The sequence below is a fragment of the Dermacentor albipictus genome, chromosome 5 (genome assembly GCF_038994185.2).
Source record: "Dermacentor albipictus isolate Rhodes 1998 colony chromosome 5, USDA_Dalb.pri_finalv2, whole genome shotgun sequence".
Lineage (NCBI taxonomy): Eukaryota > Metazoa > Arthropoda > Arachnida > Ixodida > Ixodidae > Dermacentor > Dermacentor albipictus.
The window spans coordinates 147276197-147295070 of record NC_091825.1 but is presented as its reverse complement, the minus strand read 5'-3'; the positions used below and the strand labels follow the sequence as shown (position 1 = coordinate 147295070).

General features: G+C 46.0%; 2 protein-coding genes across 2 annotated transcripts; one reads left to right on the top strand and one right to left on the bottom strand.

Moving 5' to 3' along the window:
- The first annotated feature begins 4319 nt into the window (after nucleotides 1–4319).
- MED24 (mediator complex subunit 24) lies at nucleotides 4320–8196 on the top strand. Its single transcript, XM_065437542.2, has one exon. The coding sequence runs from the start codon at nucleotides 4604–4606 to the stop codon at nucleotides 7625–7627; it is 3024 nt and encodes a 1007-aa protein (XP_065293614.1). The 5' UTR covers nucleotides 4320–4603; the 3' UTR covers nucleotides 7628–8196.
- Nucleotides 8197–8343: 147 nt separating this feature from the next.
- LOC135906245 (uncharacterized) lies at nucleotides 8344–18578 on the bottom strand. The gene is made up of 3 exons (XM_065437543.2): nucleotides 18205–18578; nucleotides 15011–16896; nucleotides 8344–14201 (listed from the first exon to the last, which is right to left on the bottom strand). Exons 1-3 carry the CDS (start codon nucleotides 18208–18210, stop codon nucleotides 14024–14026), a joined length of 2070 nt encoding a protein of 689 aa, XP_065293615.2. The 5' UTR covers nucleotides 18211–18578; the 3' UTR covers nucleotides 8344–14023.
- Between the last annotated feature and the right edge of the window lie 296 nt (nucleotides 18579–18874).

The following is an 18874-nucleotide window of genomic DNA, read 5'->3' as shown; positions in this document are numbered from 1 at the left end:
GCTCTGACGTAGCCTACCTTCCCGTGTTTCTACATCTGAAAAAAAAAAAAAACAGACACCCTATCGTTGTTCGTTTATCATAACTGCCCGATTCATGGACAACTACCACAAAAACAAGAATTGCAAACATTTTCAGAGATGCGTTCGTAAAGGGAGTGTGAATGCATCGACCACTACAATGCGTTACATACGTATGTATAAATATTGTATGTCTGTTTACTTTTTAGCCGGCAGCCTTTACAATTATTTCTCAGGTAGCCCGCATTTCTGATTATACAGGATGTTTCAGCGAACACTTGCAAAAAAATTTTAAAGGTTGCCTGCGGCAGATAGCTCAATTCTAGTTCATGAGCTGGTCTAATCGAAGCGGCGGACACTGCTTGCACAAAAAATTGGGATCCAAAATCGACGAATTAATAAAAACTAATTAAGTTTTAACTAATTACATTATGGCCCATATTGCAATTTACAAATTCTAGCCGTGGAGTTCACAAGGCGGATCCACTTGGAACGAATTTTCAAGATGACAGCAGTTTCGAGATATAAGTTCCCGAACTTTGCGGAGAAATGCATTGGCGTTCCAGTTACTTGTGTGCTTCAGTGCATGAAAAGACGCTTTGTTAACAAATTAACATGTTAACATGTTGTTAACATGTTAACGTGCCTTGTGAACTCCACGGCTAGAATTTGTAAGTTGCAATATGGGCCATAATGTAATTAGTTAAAACTTAATTAGTTTTTATTAATTCGTCGATTTTGGATCTTAATTTTTTGGGCAGGTATTGTCCGTCACTTCGAGTAGACCAGCTCATGAACTAGAATTGGGGTATCTGCCACAGGCAACTTTCGAAGTTTTTTGAAAGTGTTCGCTGAACCACCCGGTGTATCCACAGCAGCTAGGTTGTGAATGTCTATTTCTGATGCTCCGATACAACTATTTGAAAGACTTGCCAACAAACGATGTTCTTTAATTCATGAGACAGAAAGTGAGAGAGGCACAAAGGAGAGATGCCTCGACCTGCACCACTAGTGTATCGCAGGTAATTCATGAGACAGGAAAAATAATAATAATAAAATATAAATGGGGAAATAAGTGAATGAAACCGGTTAAAACAACATTGAAACAAGTACCCTTGACCCGCCGTGGTTGCTCAGTGGCTATGTTGGGCTGCTGAACACGAGGTCGCGGGATCGAATCCCGGCCACGGCGGCCGCATTTCGATGGGGGCGAAATGCGAAAACACCCGTGTGCTTAGATTTAGGTGCACGTTAAAGAACCCCAGGTGGTCAAAATTTCCGGAGCCCTCCACTACGGCGTGCCTCATAATCAGAAAGTGGTTTTGGCACGTGAAACCCCAAATATTATTATTACAAGTACCCTTGATTATCTCATATAGCAATTAGTTACAATGACTGTTGACCTATGTGCTCGCGTTAACGCATGGGTCGACTATGAGGACCAACGTGACGCGTGGACCAGGCGCACCTGCATGGTCTTCGTCACATCAGACCTCTCAAAAATAGACATTCACCACCTGCTGTGGACATATATCAGAATAGAGGGCTACCCGAGAAAGAATTCTGAGAGCTGCCGGCCAAGAAGTAAACAGGCATACAATACATACGCGTTCGCTAATGAAAAGCAAGCTACCAAAACTCCTTCTACAACTTCTGCATGCATGAGTAAGGTTCCACGCTTTCATTGAAATATGCCAGCACGTGTCGCAGGGAAAGCTATTCATGCAGGTTTCTGAGACAAGAGCCAAACGCAAGCAATTAGAAACCAACCCGTCGCGCAGAATTTATTTACAGCAACCGCGAGGTTCGTTATAGAATAAATTATCGAGAATGTCTCGGCCAACGCTACGCATATGAGGCACGTTGTGTACGGGCAAATGCGGTAACGTCTAACGCCGACGTGTCCTTCGCGTCCACTTCTCGCGTATTTTGCCTCTCTCTCTCTGGCGCGCGAATAAAAGCGAGCGTGTGTCTGCGCGTGTTTCCAAACAACCGCCCGACGCTCGCGCGCTAGCGCTAGGTCAGAGAAACGTTCGTGTTTCGTCTGCGGTTCGCGATGATGACGATGACTTTTGAGACGCCGTAGCCCAGCATTAAGCGCGCTCCCGACGCTTGCAGAGTGGCGACACACTGTGAAGTAAGCATGGCACTAGCACGACGGCGTGCGTCACGCATTTCTTTCTTTCTTTCTTTCTTTCTTTCTTTCTTTCTTTCTTTCTTTCTTTCTTTCTTTCTTTCTTTCTTTCTTTCTTTCTTTCTTTCTTTCTTTCTGCGCGCTGTGTAACTGGTCGGGACTCTGCGCCCCACTTTCTGGCGACTCGAGACGACCACGAGGAGATGCGGACCGACGCGGATCCTGTGTAGCGCTGCGACTGCGAGCGTTTGCAAACAAAGGGCGCACTGCATATGTCACCGTCGAAGAACGTTGCGCTGCGACACAGCTTGCGTATACATTTCTAGGAACGTCGATTGGCGTGCATGGGACGATCCCACGGACATTCAAGAATGACCCACAGACTCCTTACATATGTCTTAGGGACGTTCGAATGTCCCGCTTCGGATCCGTGCTGGACATCTGCGGGACGTTTGGTGGTCCAATGGGTATAGTGGCAAGATAGCGATTCCGGTTAGATTATCGATGTTCATGAAGTTTCTCGAGGCGCACATACACGAGATGACAGCCGCAGTGGTTAGAACACGATGTCCTGTTTTATTTATTTATTTATTTATTTATTTATTACTCTGAGGGCCAAAGGCATATTAGAGGGGAGTGGGTTACAGCAAATGAGAAAAGGAAACAAATATAAGCTGTTAGAACGTTTAAGTACAAAGGCTTCTGATTATACACTGCAGTTTTAGCTAGGGTTTACAACCTTATGATAAATTGTCAGCAAACTAAGATAGTAAAGCGGTAAATACAAAAGCACTTAGGACAACCATGCAGTAAACAACAACAAAAAAAAATGCTTCGATTACACCATGTTAGCTACAGCTGCTGGAAATCTTTGGTTATTGTAAATGGATACGACTTCACCAGGAAGATGGTTCCATTCCGTGGATGACCGCAGAAAAAATGACTGCAAAAAAATTTTAGTGTGACATGATTCAAGACCAACTTTATAACGGTGGTCGATTCGAGGCGATACGTATTGTGGCTAAAAAATAAAATCGTTTCGGTGTGTTGAATGATGGTATAATTTATGAAAAAGGACTAAACGTGCGATTTTACGAGAAGAAAGTGGGGTAAGCGCAAAGTTGGTTTTCATGGCAGACGCACTTGAAGTTCTGCTGTAGTTACGTAAGATGAAACGAACTGAACTATTTAGCACGAGTTCTATGAATTAATTAGTTTGTCAATGGCAGGATCCCAAACAGCGCACGCATATTCAAGTTTCGGATGTATGCGCACTCGATCGGCTGCTTCCATTGGCGAATTCCTCAATTATGTATAGCCGACTTCAATTTAATGCTACAGCAGCATGACTAATATGATTATTAGATGTTTGACTTATGGTTTTTCTATAGGGATGTTAATTCCGACCGTTAAGTTATTAATTTAAAAGGTAATGAAAAATATTTTTTTTTGTGAAAATAATCTTCATCTGTTAGAGTAATCCAGCTCACGGAGTATACTTGCGCTGCATATCACGAACACTGATCTCTAGTTACGGGTAATTTTTAAACATACTACTAGCATTGGGGAAAGAAGAAAGAAAGAAGAAGAGAAAAAAAGAAGAAAACGTCACGCTATATGTGAAGCGTTATCATTTATGCTGACCAGCACCTATACATAATGTCCTTTAGAAAAGTTTGAAAGAACCGCCATTGTGCGCGCGAAGCATTATTCTCATATATATCGCATATCACTGGTGCAAGCTGGGTCGTCTGGTGATCAGATGAGGCGCTTGCTGTAGCTGCCCACGTAAAGTGAATCGCAATTGTACCGTTTTTTCTTGTTTTTTTGTACCGCTACATGTCTTGGTTCCTTTTTCTTTTTGGAGAACTGTAATACATTTGACGTTTGTAGTTTTGCGACAGGGACTGCATAGGTGACGTAGAAGGGCAGGTAAACACGGTGTCATTTGGTACAACGGCAACTACAAATTCAAAAATACCGCCACACTTATTGGCCAGTAGCAAAACAGAACCTTTACAAAAAGCCATTAGTAAGAACTTCACAAAAAAAATCGTTTGGTTTATAAGGTATGATAATTAAGTGATTCTTTCTCTATGCTTATGCGTTCAAATTATGAAGCAGTTGCAGCTTGGCTTGCACTCATCCTGGCTTGAGGACATGTTAGCGGCCATGTTACCGGCAAACAATATGGCGCGGGCGCGTAGAGCTTGAGTTATCTCAACGCCTCCTTTGTTATCTGCTCATCTTCTTACATCACCTATTGACATGAGGCGCTCTGGATAGTGTTGCCCTTATTCTATGATTTTTCCGAGTTCAGTTGCTTAGACCCAACAATGTGACGTGTGCGGTGTCGGATAGTGTGGTTCAAGCGAATGTCACAGCCGGAGACCGACGCGTTGTAGCAGCGCGGTGTGAGTGCGGCTTTGCGATCTGCTGGTGTGCTTCACCATGGACACGAGCAAGACGAGTAGTATAAAGTCGCTGCTTCTTCAGGCGTGGCGAGAGAGGTGGACTGATGTGAGGTGGGGCATCAACATCAAGAATGTTCTTCCGCGCGGCGTCAGTGGCGACGTGTACGATCTCGCCGACTGCATTTTGCAAGAAGCGTTGGTAGGTCCCGGGCCCAACAATCTTTTTCTGTCCTACCTCACGCACTGCTTGAGCGCCCAAGTAGTGTCTTACGGAGCGGTGCTGTCGAGCATCGGCCGATTCCAGTCGTTCTTCAAGCCTCCCTGCATTTTGAGCCTGCTGCAGCTCTTATATAGCATACAAGCCAAGATAACCTGCCACGGCAATGAAGAGGAATGCATCGCACTATGCAAGGCCATAGTGGGCGTCACCCACTGGTTGTATCTGTGCATGTGCCACTCAATCGGCAAGATCGTCGAGCTCAAGCAGAGCACAGAGCATGGACTCATTTTGGAAAAGGCCTGCGAGTCGCTTTCCTTCTTTAGTGAGTCGACGTTCCTCAAGGCTCTCCTGTACATTGGCAAGCACGAAGAGCCCACCGTCTACTCGCAGCTCGCGCAAAAGCAGCAAGAACTAGAAACCAAGCTGAGCCAATCACAGAGCTTCAGCATACCCAAGGACACGCTGGAAGGAGCTTTGAATTTGGTTCGCCTCGTGGACGACATGCCCAAGATATCGCTGTCTTCTTGCGTTAGCGGACGCGTGCCGAAGCAGCCTCTCGTGTGTAGCCTCAATGCCAACGTAGCGATAGAGGCGGTGCTGAACCCTGCCAGCGATATTCAAGGCACTGTCGACCATCTTCTGCTCATGAAGAAGCTTCTGAACCTCTCTTCTGCAGAGCTTTATTGTGAGATAATTAGAGCTGGCTTCATGGGGCTGGCCAACGGCAGCAACGAGGACCTAAAGTGGGCCGCTTTCACATTTCTCAAGGTCCCGCAGCTGCTGTTGAAAATACACAGCGCTCGAAAGGATGACCGGCAGTGGGAAGAGGAGCTGGAAGCTGGACTGATGCAGCTGCTCAACTACTCTCCATTGCTTGATCTTACTGACTCAAAGTGTCACTGTGATTGCCTTCAATACCTTTTGAACGAGCTCCAAAAAGCTGAGCTATTGACTGAAACACAGGCGAAGGCACTCATGCATCGAAGACAGACGAACACACAGAAGCAGAACCTGCAACGACCTGATCAGCAGACTCCGCAAGCAGGAGCTACACTGATTCTTCGTGCCGAACCCACAGTTACTAGCATCCTGAAGACACTCGACTCGGACTATTCAAAGAATCAAGAGGGTCTGCTGGGCATCCTGTGTCACATCATATCAGGAAAGAGCTTTGAGCTTATCCTCTCTGCTGCTGCAGCTACAGGCAAACTGAGCAGCTTTGTGAAGAAGCTGATAAAGTTCAATGAATATAACAAACAGAGTAGCGGAGAAGCAACTAAGAATGCACAAACAAGAGCACTGTTATTTGACATTACCTTCTTGATGCTGTGTCACATTGCCCAACATTATGGTATCCATTCTATGACCTTCAGTGAAGAGACAAGGGACTCTTTCTTTGCTGCTTGGGTGCCAGAATGCCTTGCTGAAGGTGGAAGGTACAACTGTCCAGATAAGATGCTAGCAGGATGTGATCCCACTAAGGTTGATTTGCTGTTGGAACAGTTCATGAGCAACAGCCCAGATTTCAAGAGCAATCAGGCTAAGTGGCATGAAGTGTGTGTAAATGTACCTATGGCGATCAAAGAGATATTGATAGCATGGGAACATGGTGCAATCTCGACTGACACTGTCAAGATGATTCTAGATAATGTCAAAAGCCGCATGTGCTGCCTTCCTGTGTGCATATCTGCTTGGCTGTGCAGCTACATCACTGTTTTGCACCACGAAGAACGGTTAAAGCCAATGAACATGCTTCAACAGTTTATGACTCCACTTGCTAGTGATACCATTGTGAGCACGGAACCAGGTGGTGAGCGCTCAGGTGCACAGGAACAATCCCTTCAACAAAACCCCTCTTACAAGGAGCGCTCAACACTGATGGCAAACATAATCAAAAAGATGATGTATGATTTGCACCCACCCCAGCATATTCAAGTGATATCACATAGCCTGACAGCCAAGACTCCCTTGTGGGAAGTTATGGATCAGGTATTCAGCATGGCTCATTCGAGGGGCTGGATTGATTGGCGTGCAATTCACAGCTTGGACACGCTTATGTGCGTTGGTGGTCCCCAGTGGTTCACTGACACTTTAGTGAGACAGGCTTTGAAGCATGATCACCTTGAAGACCTTCATCGTGCCATTGACCTTTCTTTTGGCCTCTTTCATGTAGACATTGAGCAATGTGCACTTGCTCTTTTGACTCAAGTGCTCCCGAACTACCTCCTGTGGGAAACACGACAAGACTTTCTCACTGAGCCCAGAGGCTCTGCTTTGGCAAGGCTGGTGGTTCTCAGCACATTCGCTGCGCTGCAGGCCAGAACAAACTCGCCTACCTTGGGCATGCAGAGGGGCGGTCGCAAACGGCCTTACTGGGACATGGAACTTGAAGAGGCCATGGACGAATCTAAGCGAATGCGGCCCAGCAAGATAAGGCGGGGCCTCAATGACTCTGAGCTTCTGGATGACACACCGTTTGCATTGCAGTGCCACTCTGAAGAAAACTACCGCTCCCTGGATCCTTTGAGCAAGGCGGTGGCTGACACGATGAGACTGTTGATGGCTATAGCCTCAGACTCTGTTATCAGCCAGCGGTCAGTGTTCCCCCTTCTTTTGTTTGAGCAGGTTGTGCTGTGTGCAGGTGAAGAGGCACACCGTGTGCTCCAGTTTGCCCCGTTGGGCCTCGTACCACAGCTGGTGCGAAGCATGCCTCTTTTGATGTCCCACCAGCTGATTCTAGCCCTGAGCAGTTTGCAGACATCCAGAGCACGCAAGGTGACTGCCAGGGCCACCTGCCAGTTGCAGATTGCTCGGTCACTGAGCAGCACTCACCTTACTTGATGGAAAGGTAGATCTCCGTTGCAGTATTGGTCTTCAAGTATGGGGACCAAGGCCCTGTTTAAACAGTAGGAACTGGCTTTTGCAGTTCTCTTCCTTCATTACAGATATAATGCAAGGATGAGCTGCTCTGGCAAATGTAAAGCTGAAACCATGCAGTGTTTGACGTTGTTGAAGGAACATGGGGGCACTTTGGTTTTTAATGTGTTCTAAAGCTCATTCTCATCTGCATATTAGCTTTGCTAAAAAGTTAGCACAAGTTTTTTATGCAAGGTTACCATTCCTCTTTTTAGTTAATTATCTGAATAGGTTAGAAATGGTATCGATGCAGGCTGGCATGGTGCTTTCTAACTAAGCAGCAATAGCTTGGGAGCGGATAATTGTAAATTTGATATTTTTTCATGTAGGATACTTTGGTATGTGTAGTGTTAAGGTGTGAGCGAAGCGAAGTCCTTGTATTTTTCCACTGAAAAAGTTGAAAGCTATTGTCATTGCTGTAATCATGTCACATGTTTACACAATAATGAAATCAGATTTGTCAGTCCTGAATAAAACCATGTAATGTAACTACACGTGAACGGTCATATGAAACTGCATTTTTTGTTTATATAGCATTCTTGAATTGTTACTGTAGATTTAAGCAACAGTGATGCTACAACATAGACATGAACCAACAAACAAATGATTTGGCAGAAGCTTGTTTACTTGTTTATTATACAAGTCATTACTATAATAAACTACATCAAAGGAAAGAAAAAAGGAACTTAAGTTACTGAATGAATACTTTATATTGGTCAAACTACTTTCAATTAAATTTTTGAATAGGCTTGCACAATTGTAGGTGATGTGCTCCCTAAGAAGAGCACTTGACTGTAAAAGCAAGCCCTGTACAAAAAGGCAAAGTGGTACCATCAGTTGGCCATCGTCCAGAGGTGTATGTAGAGTGCTCAGCGATTGAAACAGGATGTTCGTAGCGCATGACTGCCAGCGCATCTTGTGCTGACGATGCTGATACATAGACACCGAGCTGACGCTTTGGATGCATTGTGGTATACGGTGAAAACGAGAGCCTTTGTGACACGCTGTGGTTGCATTTGATCTCATAACAATCATCCAGCACTCACCAGTGGAACAAAACAGTGGTAGCAGCCATGCATTGTATCATGTTTTGATCACTGAGCACTGTACATTCAATGTAATAGTAAGCCAGTGGACTATATTAACATTTTACATATAGACAGAATGATGCATCTGAGAGCACGTAGAGTCTCTCACTCACATTTGTTCTTATTGTGATCTGTACGAGAGTCAGCATGACAAGTGCACACAAGGCTGGAATGTGCCGAGGCAAGCAGTGTTAGTGGTGCAGTGTTGATGGTGCGCTAAAGCATTCTAATAGCATACAAGGTGGTATCAAAACGTTTTGAGACTGGCCTTGTTCTGAAGAAAGTAATTTGTTTATGCGCATTCAAACACTCACCTTCATAATATTCCCCTTCCGGAGCAATACAGTACTTCTGGTGTTGCCATTTTCCAAATATTTATTGGAGGTATTTTTTCCTATATGAGTTGAGCACCTTTTGTGAGCTATGCTTGATTTCAGGAATCATGTCAGAACAGTAATCTTTGAGCTAGGTTTTTAATTTTGGTAAGAGAGCAAAATATGTGGGACCAAAACTTGACGATTGAACTGTCTTTCACGCCGACAATCATCACTAGGGTTGAAACTTACGTGTACACGTACAACCTTGAGAGGAAGCAACTTGAGAGGAAGTCGTTGAAGTGGAAATGCCCAACATCTCCACAACCAAAGAAAGGCTGGGCATGTGCGCAGCTTGACAAAGTTCATGCTCATTGGCTTTTTTGGCATTGGCAGTATTGTGCATCATAAGTTTGTCCTGAATGGCCAGACTATGAGCAGAAAGTTTTATTGACATATCTTAGGGCTTCTGAGTGAGGACATTCGGCAAAAACGGCCTGATCTGGCACAGATGAGGAGCTGGGTGCTGCATGAAGACAGTGTACCCTGTCGCAGGTCACACACTCGCTTCTCGCGGGAAACATGGTTTTGCTTCCATATTCACCCTCCTTGTCAGATTTGGCGCCTGCTTATTTCGCTCTCTTCTCAATATCAGAAAATTTCGGCAGAACCCATCTTACGATAGATGTTGACTTTAAAGCAATTAGCATTGAAGTAATTTAGTGACATTCTGTAGTACCACAGAAACACATCATGTATGATACATGTATGCAGCCTGGCTCCTCTCTTGGCCTTCTCTTGACACATTGTGCCATGTGGCAGCCCCATTGCAAAGTTCTTATGTGGTGCATGTGTGAATATTCAGAGAAGATTGTATGAATATATATGACGAGGATCTAGTACCACCCAACACTGGATACGACACAGACCCAGTGGCATGTACCCAGTGGCCCCAAGTTGGCATCAGAGAGGTTCATTGATGTGAGGCACATACCCGTTGAAGAAAATTACTGAAGTTTGGCACATACCCTGTTGCACATACCCAGTGATGCAAATTAATGTCAAAGAGGTTTTTTTCAAGTCCATAGGACTCATACCCAATTGCACATTGTTGCCAGTTGCCACAGTGACGTTAAAGGGACCCTGAAACGATTTTGACGATATTGTACAAACGTCCCGACTCGTTATAGTACATCCTGCTGATCATTAATAGACGCATCTAAGTGCTCTGCGTAAAGCATGTAATTTAATATAAGGCTTTAAAAATGTACAGGCGCCGACAAAAGTGGTATACTCCATGCAGTCCACGCAGCGGGAGCCGGAGCAACGGCAAACTGCATCGCAATGCCATCTACAGGCAGCATCTGGGAACATGTCTGCCGATAATAAAGGGCACCCATTGGCTGTCTCGATCCCAGATGCCGCCTGTAGATGGCGTCGCGATGCAGTGTGCTGCTGTTCCGGCTCCCGCTGCATGGAGTATACCACTTTTATCGGCGCCTGTACATCGGTGCCGATCGCAGCACACTGCTCGGCGGAATCTTCAGCTGCCCCTACCCACATGAAGTCATGTGGGCGAGCTATCCAATTGGCTGCCTAAGGCGCGTTATCGATAATTTTTCCACCTTTATGGTGCACAAATGATCTTCGTAATAGTTGAAACGTTAGTTAATTTGTTTCTATAAAAAGAAAGTAACAGAAAGAGAGTGCACAGGAACAATATCTCACTACACTTAAGCACTTCCGGCATAGAGCAAGCGTCGTCTGCTTGTGTTACAACATGCTCCATTTCGACGAGAGCTCCACAGTCAGAGTTGGTCTCAGTTTTTTCGCGAGCACTATGATTCAACTTTGTTGTGTTGTGGATTGCAAACGTAGCGACTGGCAATATGTCAAGCTGCGACATCGTGTGCCGCTGCAAAGCAGCAGACGAGCTGACTGGCAGCAGTGCATCGAACTGCCGCTAGACGATCAGTGCCAGGATTTGTGCATTTGAGGCCGTCACTTTACACTGGAAGATTACTAACGCAATAGAGTTTCGCGAGTCCGGCATTAGGGTAATCGCAAGAGCAATGGGACAGGGCCTGGCCGCTTGACTGTGTCGTCTCATGGGATGAGCAGAAGTGCAAATGTGAATGGTCTGCATGGTGCAGCCACCTGGTAGCACAGAGCTCAACCACACACAGTAGCAGCAACAAAATGTATTCTTCTTTGCGGCTGGTGTAAATTTTTCGCAGGAGTGTAATTGTTAACACATTGTTTTTGTAAATGTTTAAAATGTTTTACACTTGGTTAGAGCAATATTAGCTCTTTGTTTGGCTGGTTAAGCCCTGCACCAACGGTTGGCTGGACCATGGAGATCGATCCGGCAGCTCACGTACGTCTACGCTAAAGTTACTTCATCAGCTTGAGTTTATGCCTCCAGCCATCCGTCGAAACGCCCAGCTCGCTTGTGGTTACCGGAATACCAGACACGTTCGATGCTGTGACGGAATGCTCGCAACGCATGCTGCTTCGATAGCCCTCACTCGGGGTCGACTGCCAAGCAGCTGGAGGAGAGCTCGGAGAGGCTTCGCGCGCTCGTTTCTAGAAAACTGGAAGTCGTCGACACGATGTGCCATCATGACGCAGAGCCAGTGAAGGTGAAGCTTAGCTCCGATCACTCGGCGAACGAGCTGAGGAGAAAATGCGTGACTATGGAAGAGGGTAACTTGTAATCGTCCATAGCTCTCTTAATATAGATGTTTCATACAAATTTTGGAGTGAGTGATTAACTTTAACTGTACCCTATGTGTCTACAAAATTTGTCCGAACAGTTTCAGGGGCCCTTTAAAAAACAACTCCAGTGATTTTTTGATGTTCACTGATCTTAGTAAAAATTTGAATATGCATTCTCTTTTGTGCTCTGATTATCTGTGCTGAACAATATGGCTGCAAGTCATTTAGTTTTCCTGAGAATCACTTTTAAAGGTTGGTTGCGTTCTTGATTGACGACTTTCTACTGGTCACCGTGTATTTATGACGTCAGAGACTACACCGCCACTGTCGCTAAAACAGTAGCTGAAATCGCTACTGTCTGGTTTCGAAAATCTGTAAGAGCTCCCTGTGTAGTCAGGAGACATAATCGCATTGCTTCTATGGCATTAGCGCCACGTTTACTGCATGTTTAGCGCGCATTCTGTGTGTTTACATTATGGTAGTGTAGGATCTGACGTCATCAACTCATCGTGACGTCACACAAAGCAGCTACACGTTTCGCTTTTGGTATCTTGTTTATTGGTTATTTAATATTATTGATGAATTTATAAGCAAATTGAGCCACCCTATCGGTGACAGGACTGTCAGTGCCATCTGAAAATGACAGTACCCTAATATGGTTAGAAAAACGCCAGAGCTGCCCTTTAAGGAGGTTCATTGAACAGCAGCACGTTGCCAGTGAACAAAGTTGTTCCGACAGTGGTTTCGAACCCTGTGCCCTCAGCATGACAGCAAGATGTGCTACCCAATAGACTATAAACTACTTAGTGATCTGAGTTGGCCGGAAACAGAGACATGGATGGATAGATAGTCAGCCCCCCCGAAAGTTTGTGATGTACCCTAAGCATGCTGATCACATTAAAACCCAGCCCAATGGTCGCCATTTTGACACAATAGCTGAAATCGAGCACAAATCCCTGCGGTACCTTATTTTTAAATAAAGGAATGTAATGCAAAATACAGTAATTACCATTTGGGCCTTTAGCTGTTGTAGTTAGTCACTGGCCCCTAACAGGTACAACATGCACAGTACTGCAAACTACAAACAAAACACACACGTCAAGGACGTGTAACCATCTGCCACACATACTAAAATGCACATGCAGGAAAGAATACTTCCATTAAAATTTGAAAAGTGGCAGAAACACTGGAAGGACTGTATTGCTGTGCAAGGGGACTCTTTCAAAAGTGACATTGTTTTCATGCACACAAATTACTTTTTTTTTCAAAACAGAGCCAGTCTCAAAACTATCTGATACTGCCTCGTACTGGGGAAGTTATTTCATTTTATTACCTTAAAGACCCCTTGCGGGGTATTACATAAGGGGTGGGTGGTACAAAAATACAGGAGGTTTCCCACAATGTTATTTTACAGACAGAATACTCGTTACTTCTTCCATGAAGGCAGATCTTCCATGAAGGCAGATGTGACCCACAACTGACCAGAATACCTTAGAAGACCATGTTGGTAATTGAAGGATCTCATTATGTGTTAGTGAAATTCTAAGAGATAAGTGGTTAACCCAAAACTTCTAATTTTAAACTCCCAAAGGAAGCTAAACTGAAATAGGAGAAGCTATGCTCACTGCAACATTTAGTAAATGACAAAGTATCTACATATCTCAACCATAAGCCACCGGTGGTACTTTAGATTTGAAGAAACACACTACCCTTTCATCATCCAAAGTATAATCTTTCTTTGCACTGTAGTATAAATATTATTTTACAGGTTCTTTTTATTGCTGCAAAAGTTTGGAAATATTGGTTTGCAGTCCACTTGAACAAAAAAAGAACCTCGACAAATTAGCAATAAAAAATAAATATGCTGTGTAAAGGACAGGGACTTGCATATTGTTTTCTTCATCAGTATACAAGAAAATTTCCCAATGCATTATGTTTCCTTTATCAGTATACAAGAAAATTTCCCAATGCATTATGTTGATTAATTCATTCGTCTTGTTATCTGAGGACAGAAAAATGTTGCCTGATAAAATATGTATCCTTGTCTCTGGCAACCTCATGTACTTATGTTTACTTACATGAACAGTTTTTTGAGACCAATTGATGTTTTTTTTTTCAGTGAAGTTTTGCTTTACTGCAGTTTCAGGCATGAAGCATTTAGCGCAGACACTTTGTGTAAATATAACAGCAGTGTGTTGTCATCAGTCCTTGTGGTTGTAGTCCCAGATATGTTTTCCATGGCCTCCTCTTCTGTCTGCCCACACAACCACAGATTTGACACGCGGGCCGTCAGCCAGCTCCAGCCTTCCAATGAAATGTTGGTCATTGCCTTTCCTGTAGCCAAAGCGGTGCTGTCCATGTGCAGAAACCTCTGCAAAACTTTGATGAATGAACAAAACAAAAATATTTTTAAAAATGCTTGTGATTGAACATAAGCGCATTTACACGATTACAACGACAACTTTGTAATGCTGGCCTTGCACAGTGCTCGGGATCGTGCTGCGATTGCAACTTTATTTTTTTCCCCTAATTCACTGGGCTTTGCTACTAAGCTCCTCAGCGTGATGGGAAAGCCGGCCGATCTGCGTAAGCTTCCCCACGCTACTCAGTTGCCAAAGGTGAAGCACAGTGAGACGGCTGCAGGAGCTTGATTTCGGCGAATTATCTTGTTTATTTATTTAAACAGACGTAAGCGACTGATAGAACTAATGGAAGGCTTTATTATATTTATGCATAGGTACGTGCCTAACGGGCCATGTGAGCGTCATTTTCCTATAAAGCTAAATATTGAAGTTATATCGGCTTCGTAGCTGTGTTGCCTTTAAGAGAAGACCATACAGTGCGTAATGGTCATTGTGTCACTGCGCAAATGCGTTTTGTTGAATTCTGATACACGACATCCCGCACGAATACCTCCAACCAGCTTGTATTCATTACGTATTGTTAAAAAAAAAGAAAAGGAATTGAGAGCCATCGAGCTTCTTTTGATTTCCCCTTGAATCACGCGTATCAGTAAGTGGATTGGCAGAAAATGCGCACTGCCAGCAGCTTTCACTCCTCGTGATCGTTATTTCATTCATTAGTATGTGCAAGCCGTGAATTCTCGAAGGATATGTTTTTATCCCTACACAAATTGTAGCTCTGGTATGATGGTGCGAATGTAATATCTTACGTAACAAATTTATCACCTGAAAAATTTGGATGCTCCTTTGTCCTCACTTCGATCGCTCGAAGTACTGTGTGCACCTCCGTGAATGGTGTCTGCATCGCGAATCAGCTGGACACCCGACATGGCGGCAAGTTCCGACGCAGCCGCCGGCGTTGGGTCTGTGCGCGGTAACCTTATTTCATCGGGGTCACGGGTCGGACCTTGCTCGACATTTGTCGAATTCGGTGGGTCTTGACGCAATCCGACGGAGGCGAGCTCGCCGTCACTTTCAATTAGAAGTGTAAAGCCTTCCACTGTGTCGTTCAGCGCACGGGAACTCGCGCTTTGGTTTGCCGGATCCACTGCGTCCTTGCTTGCGTCACTGTAGTTTAAACGGTCAGTACCCGTTATCGATTCGTGGTCAGATCCGACATCATTAGCGGCTGCTTTTTCTAAGGTCGAGCTGGCGTCGATTTTCGGCAGGCCTCCTTTCTGTGCCGGAGCATCAGGGCTTGCGAGATTACTTTCTCGACGGGCCAGTTCTTGCGAATCCTCGTCGCTGACGTCTTCGGGGTACGAGTCGTGGTAATAGTCTTCTTCGGCGTGGTATTCCGGCGAATAGTCGTAGTAATCCTCTCGCGACTCACGACTCGTCGGTTCTTCGGGCGGCCGGTGCACTTGACGAGTGCGTTTTACGGCAGGCTGCCTCGTCTGCTGTTCCCGCTCTTCGCTCCCGACGACGGGATCCAAACCGTACACTCGCGGTCGAACCACGGACGAGTCGGTCATGTGGTCCTCCGGTCTCTGCTGGTCTGGTTCGCAGGTGCGCCGCCGTGCTCCAACAGTGCGGCACTTGCTTCGTCGGGGCCACTTCACGTCTGCTGCCAGCTTGCGCCGCCTTGGTTGGAAAAGGGTTAGCTTCGGCCGTTTTTTCCTGCGCCGAATTCTCCGGGGCTTGGAGCTGTTTGAGCTTCCTTGTCCTAATATAGCGCCGTCGTCACGTTTTGTTGCGGCGTCAACCCGGTGGGCTGAGTCGTGACCCGTTCTCGTCTCACTGGTTCTGGTTGCCCCTGGAAACTCGGGGAGCCGCTTTGTTGCAGTTGGCTTGATAGTAGCCGTTCTGCCGCGAAGCAGTCTCGGCCTCTTCGGGGATGTCGCGGCGGTCACCGACGAAGATTTCCCGCTAAAGGTGTTCCCGGCGCTCTTAGATTCAACGCTGGGCTCTGGCGCTAGGACCTTGTAACCGTGCAGCCTCGACTGATTCAAAGGTACTCGGCTGGCCAATGCGCTCGCGCTGCCGTTATGTGACGCTAGTGGACTCGCGTTTAGCAACAAATGCTTCGACACAGCACTTGGTATAGCACGGCCCGGTCCACGGGCAAGTGCAGCGACTTCTTCGGGTACTACATGTACTCTGGAGCATTCCACAACTGACCGGGAAGTCCCCTTTTGGCACGACGGCGTGCCTGTTGGCGTATGCACGCGGTTTTCAGGTGATGAAACGTCGGAAGCATTTGTCAGACCATTGATCACCGCGAGTTCGAGTGCTGTATTTGCCGTACGAGTGTTCGGCTTGGACGACACTCCGTTCGTGGAGTTGGTGGGCTTTACCTGCTTGTCAATGGCGTCGACGAACCTATTGGTGTCCGCGAGTAACATTTTCCAGGCTGGATGTTCATGGTATGAAAACCTGACAGACCTAGCGGGCTTAACGGCTGGTCTCTTCGTTAAACCAGCTGGAGTGCGGATTCTTGCTTTTTCTCGATTTCGCAGTGGTTCCACGTGCAGATTCCAACCCAGTTTGCTGCTAATGTCGGCCGATACAATGACTGGATATTCTTTGGAAGCTTCTCCAAAAGCTGGTGGATATAGATCGTCGAGAGGAAATGTCTGTATTGCTGTCAGCACTGTGCAGACTGCTGGTAGCTGCGAAGCACGAACCAAAACGCACACTTTACAGCTGCTATATTAGTGTTTTGTTTGCAAATATACAAACAAAACACAAACCCTGTGCTCCACACACGAGTTTTTTTTTACTGTTTAGAATGCAGCATGTGCACGTTACTGATTGCACCGTAACGTGCACATGCTTGCGCGCTGAAGGCGTTAGGCGAAACGCATCCGAAACACACACACACACACACACACACACACACACACACACACACACACACACACACACACACACACGCGCGCGCGCGCGCGCGCACGCACGCACGCACACCTGGTGCTTTTTGTCCTTTCAGATGCGCTACGCCTAAGGCCTTCAGTATGCCGTGCCAACAAGCACAACGCGCAATCTTTGTGGGCTACTACGGCTGTTCAGCGCTCCACTTCCGTGACACGCCTCGTATGTCCTTGAGCAACGCACTCACAATTCACTAATGTGACAGGTCACAAACGTAGCGTCCGTTTTCAGCATTGCTGTGTTTCGTGCTACGTATAACCATTGCATGCTTCTAGTCGAGTGACGAAAGCGCGCTGCCACATGCATTTTTCGCACATGCATACCACGCGCCATGATTCTTCGCATACACGAATTACGTGAGGTGCTGCGGTGCAAGTCTGTTCCTCCAGGATTTTTCGCTTGTGGAATTCCAGTGAATGGACGCTTTAGCTCGGTGCCAACTCCGGTATACCTGATGCTCGTACAAGCAATGATCGAGCAAAATTTGTTGGTTTAGCGGCTAAGGATCTTCGTTGCTATAGCACGAGATCGCGGAATCGAATCCCTGCCGCGGTGGCCGCATTTCGATGGGGGCAAAATGCAAAAACGCCCGTGTACTGTGCGTTGGGAGCACGTTGAAGAACCCCAGGTGGTCAAAATTAATCCGGAATCCCCACTACGGCGCGCCTCATAATCACATCGAGGTTTTGCCACGTAGAACCCATAAATTCAGTTCAATAGCGTGCTGCCAGAACCCAAAGCTGCCGTTTATCCTACAGTTTTCTTGCATAAGAAAGTAACTCACTACTAAGCGTTCACATTGAGTGCATCCTCAATTTCTAACCGCGATTATCAGCAGTATAGCAGGCAGACAAGAATACTTAATTAGGAGCTTCCGACGAAAACGTTCCAATATACGCCCCACCCCTTTTTAAATTTTCTTGTCAACGTGGCATGCATTGAGCTCGGCGTATTTTTCCAGAGTACTATAGAGCAACCTTTTAAACAACTTGGCACGACAGTGATTGTCTCCGCGAAGCCTCAAACGCAGAGCCCTGCGTACGCACCAGCATGTCGAACGGTTGAGGTGTCGACGACCACCCGGAGCTGCTGAACACACGCTGCAGGTCGTGCGATTCGGCCCAACGTGGAAGACGTGTCTCATTCGGACAGTTCGCCGCCACTGACGGCGTCTCGGCTGACCTGCTTCCCCGTCCAACCACACAATTCTTCGCACGCGCGACAGTGGCTACACTTCGATCCTTTGTTCTGGAAGGCGAAGCCACAGTTCCGTGACGGTCTTCGATTCGGCACCACTCGCTGCTCAGCCCACCAGACAATGCGGAACGACGGTCATTTACGTGCAACTTGCGGTAAAAGTGAAGCAAACGAAGTACAAGTACAAACGAACAACACTTTTTTTTTTTGTTCCCCACACGAGGCTGCTCCACTCGACGAGTTTTGCAAAGATCTTCGCCTACGTGTTCTGTGGGCTGCACGAAGCGCACGCGTCTTCCGCAGTTATGTTCGTTTTTTAACGTCCTGTCTGTTGAAGAATCGGATGACTCTCGCTTTTTCTCAGTGGAGTTCATTCCGAGAATTCTTAAATATCTAAGAAAGTAAGCACTCAAGGCCCGGTCACTTGGGACCAGTAATAGCGTTTATTCTTTAACAATTTTGTTAGTGGAAGAGAAATTAAGGTCAAAGTTTAATTCCTTAAATTTCGTGCCGACACCT

Bases quoted from the DNA above. Each gene is read 5' to 3' on its own strand.
- LOC135906245 (XM_065437543.2), bottom strand. The intron at 14,202-15,010 runs GTGATAAATTTG...CATTCATCAAAG, and splicing joins GGAGCATCCAAATTTTTCAG to TTTTGCAGAGGTTTCTGCAC.
- MED24 (XM_065437542.2), top strand. From the start codon at position 4,604: ATGGACACGAGCAAGACGAGTAGTATAAAGTCGCTGCTTCTTCAGGCG.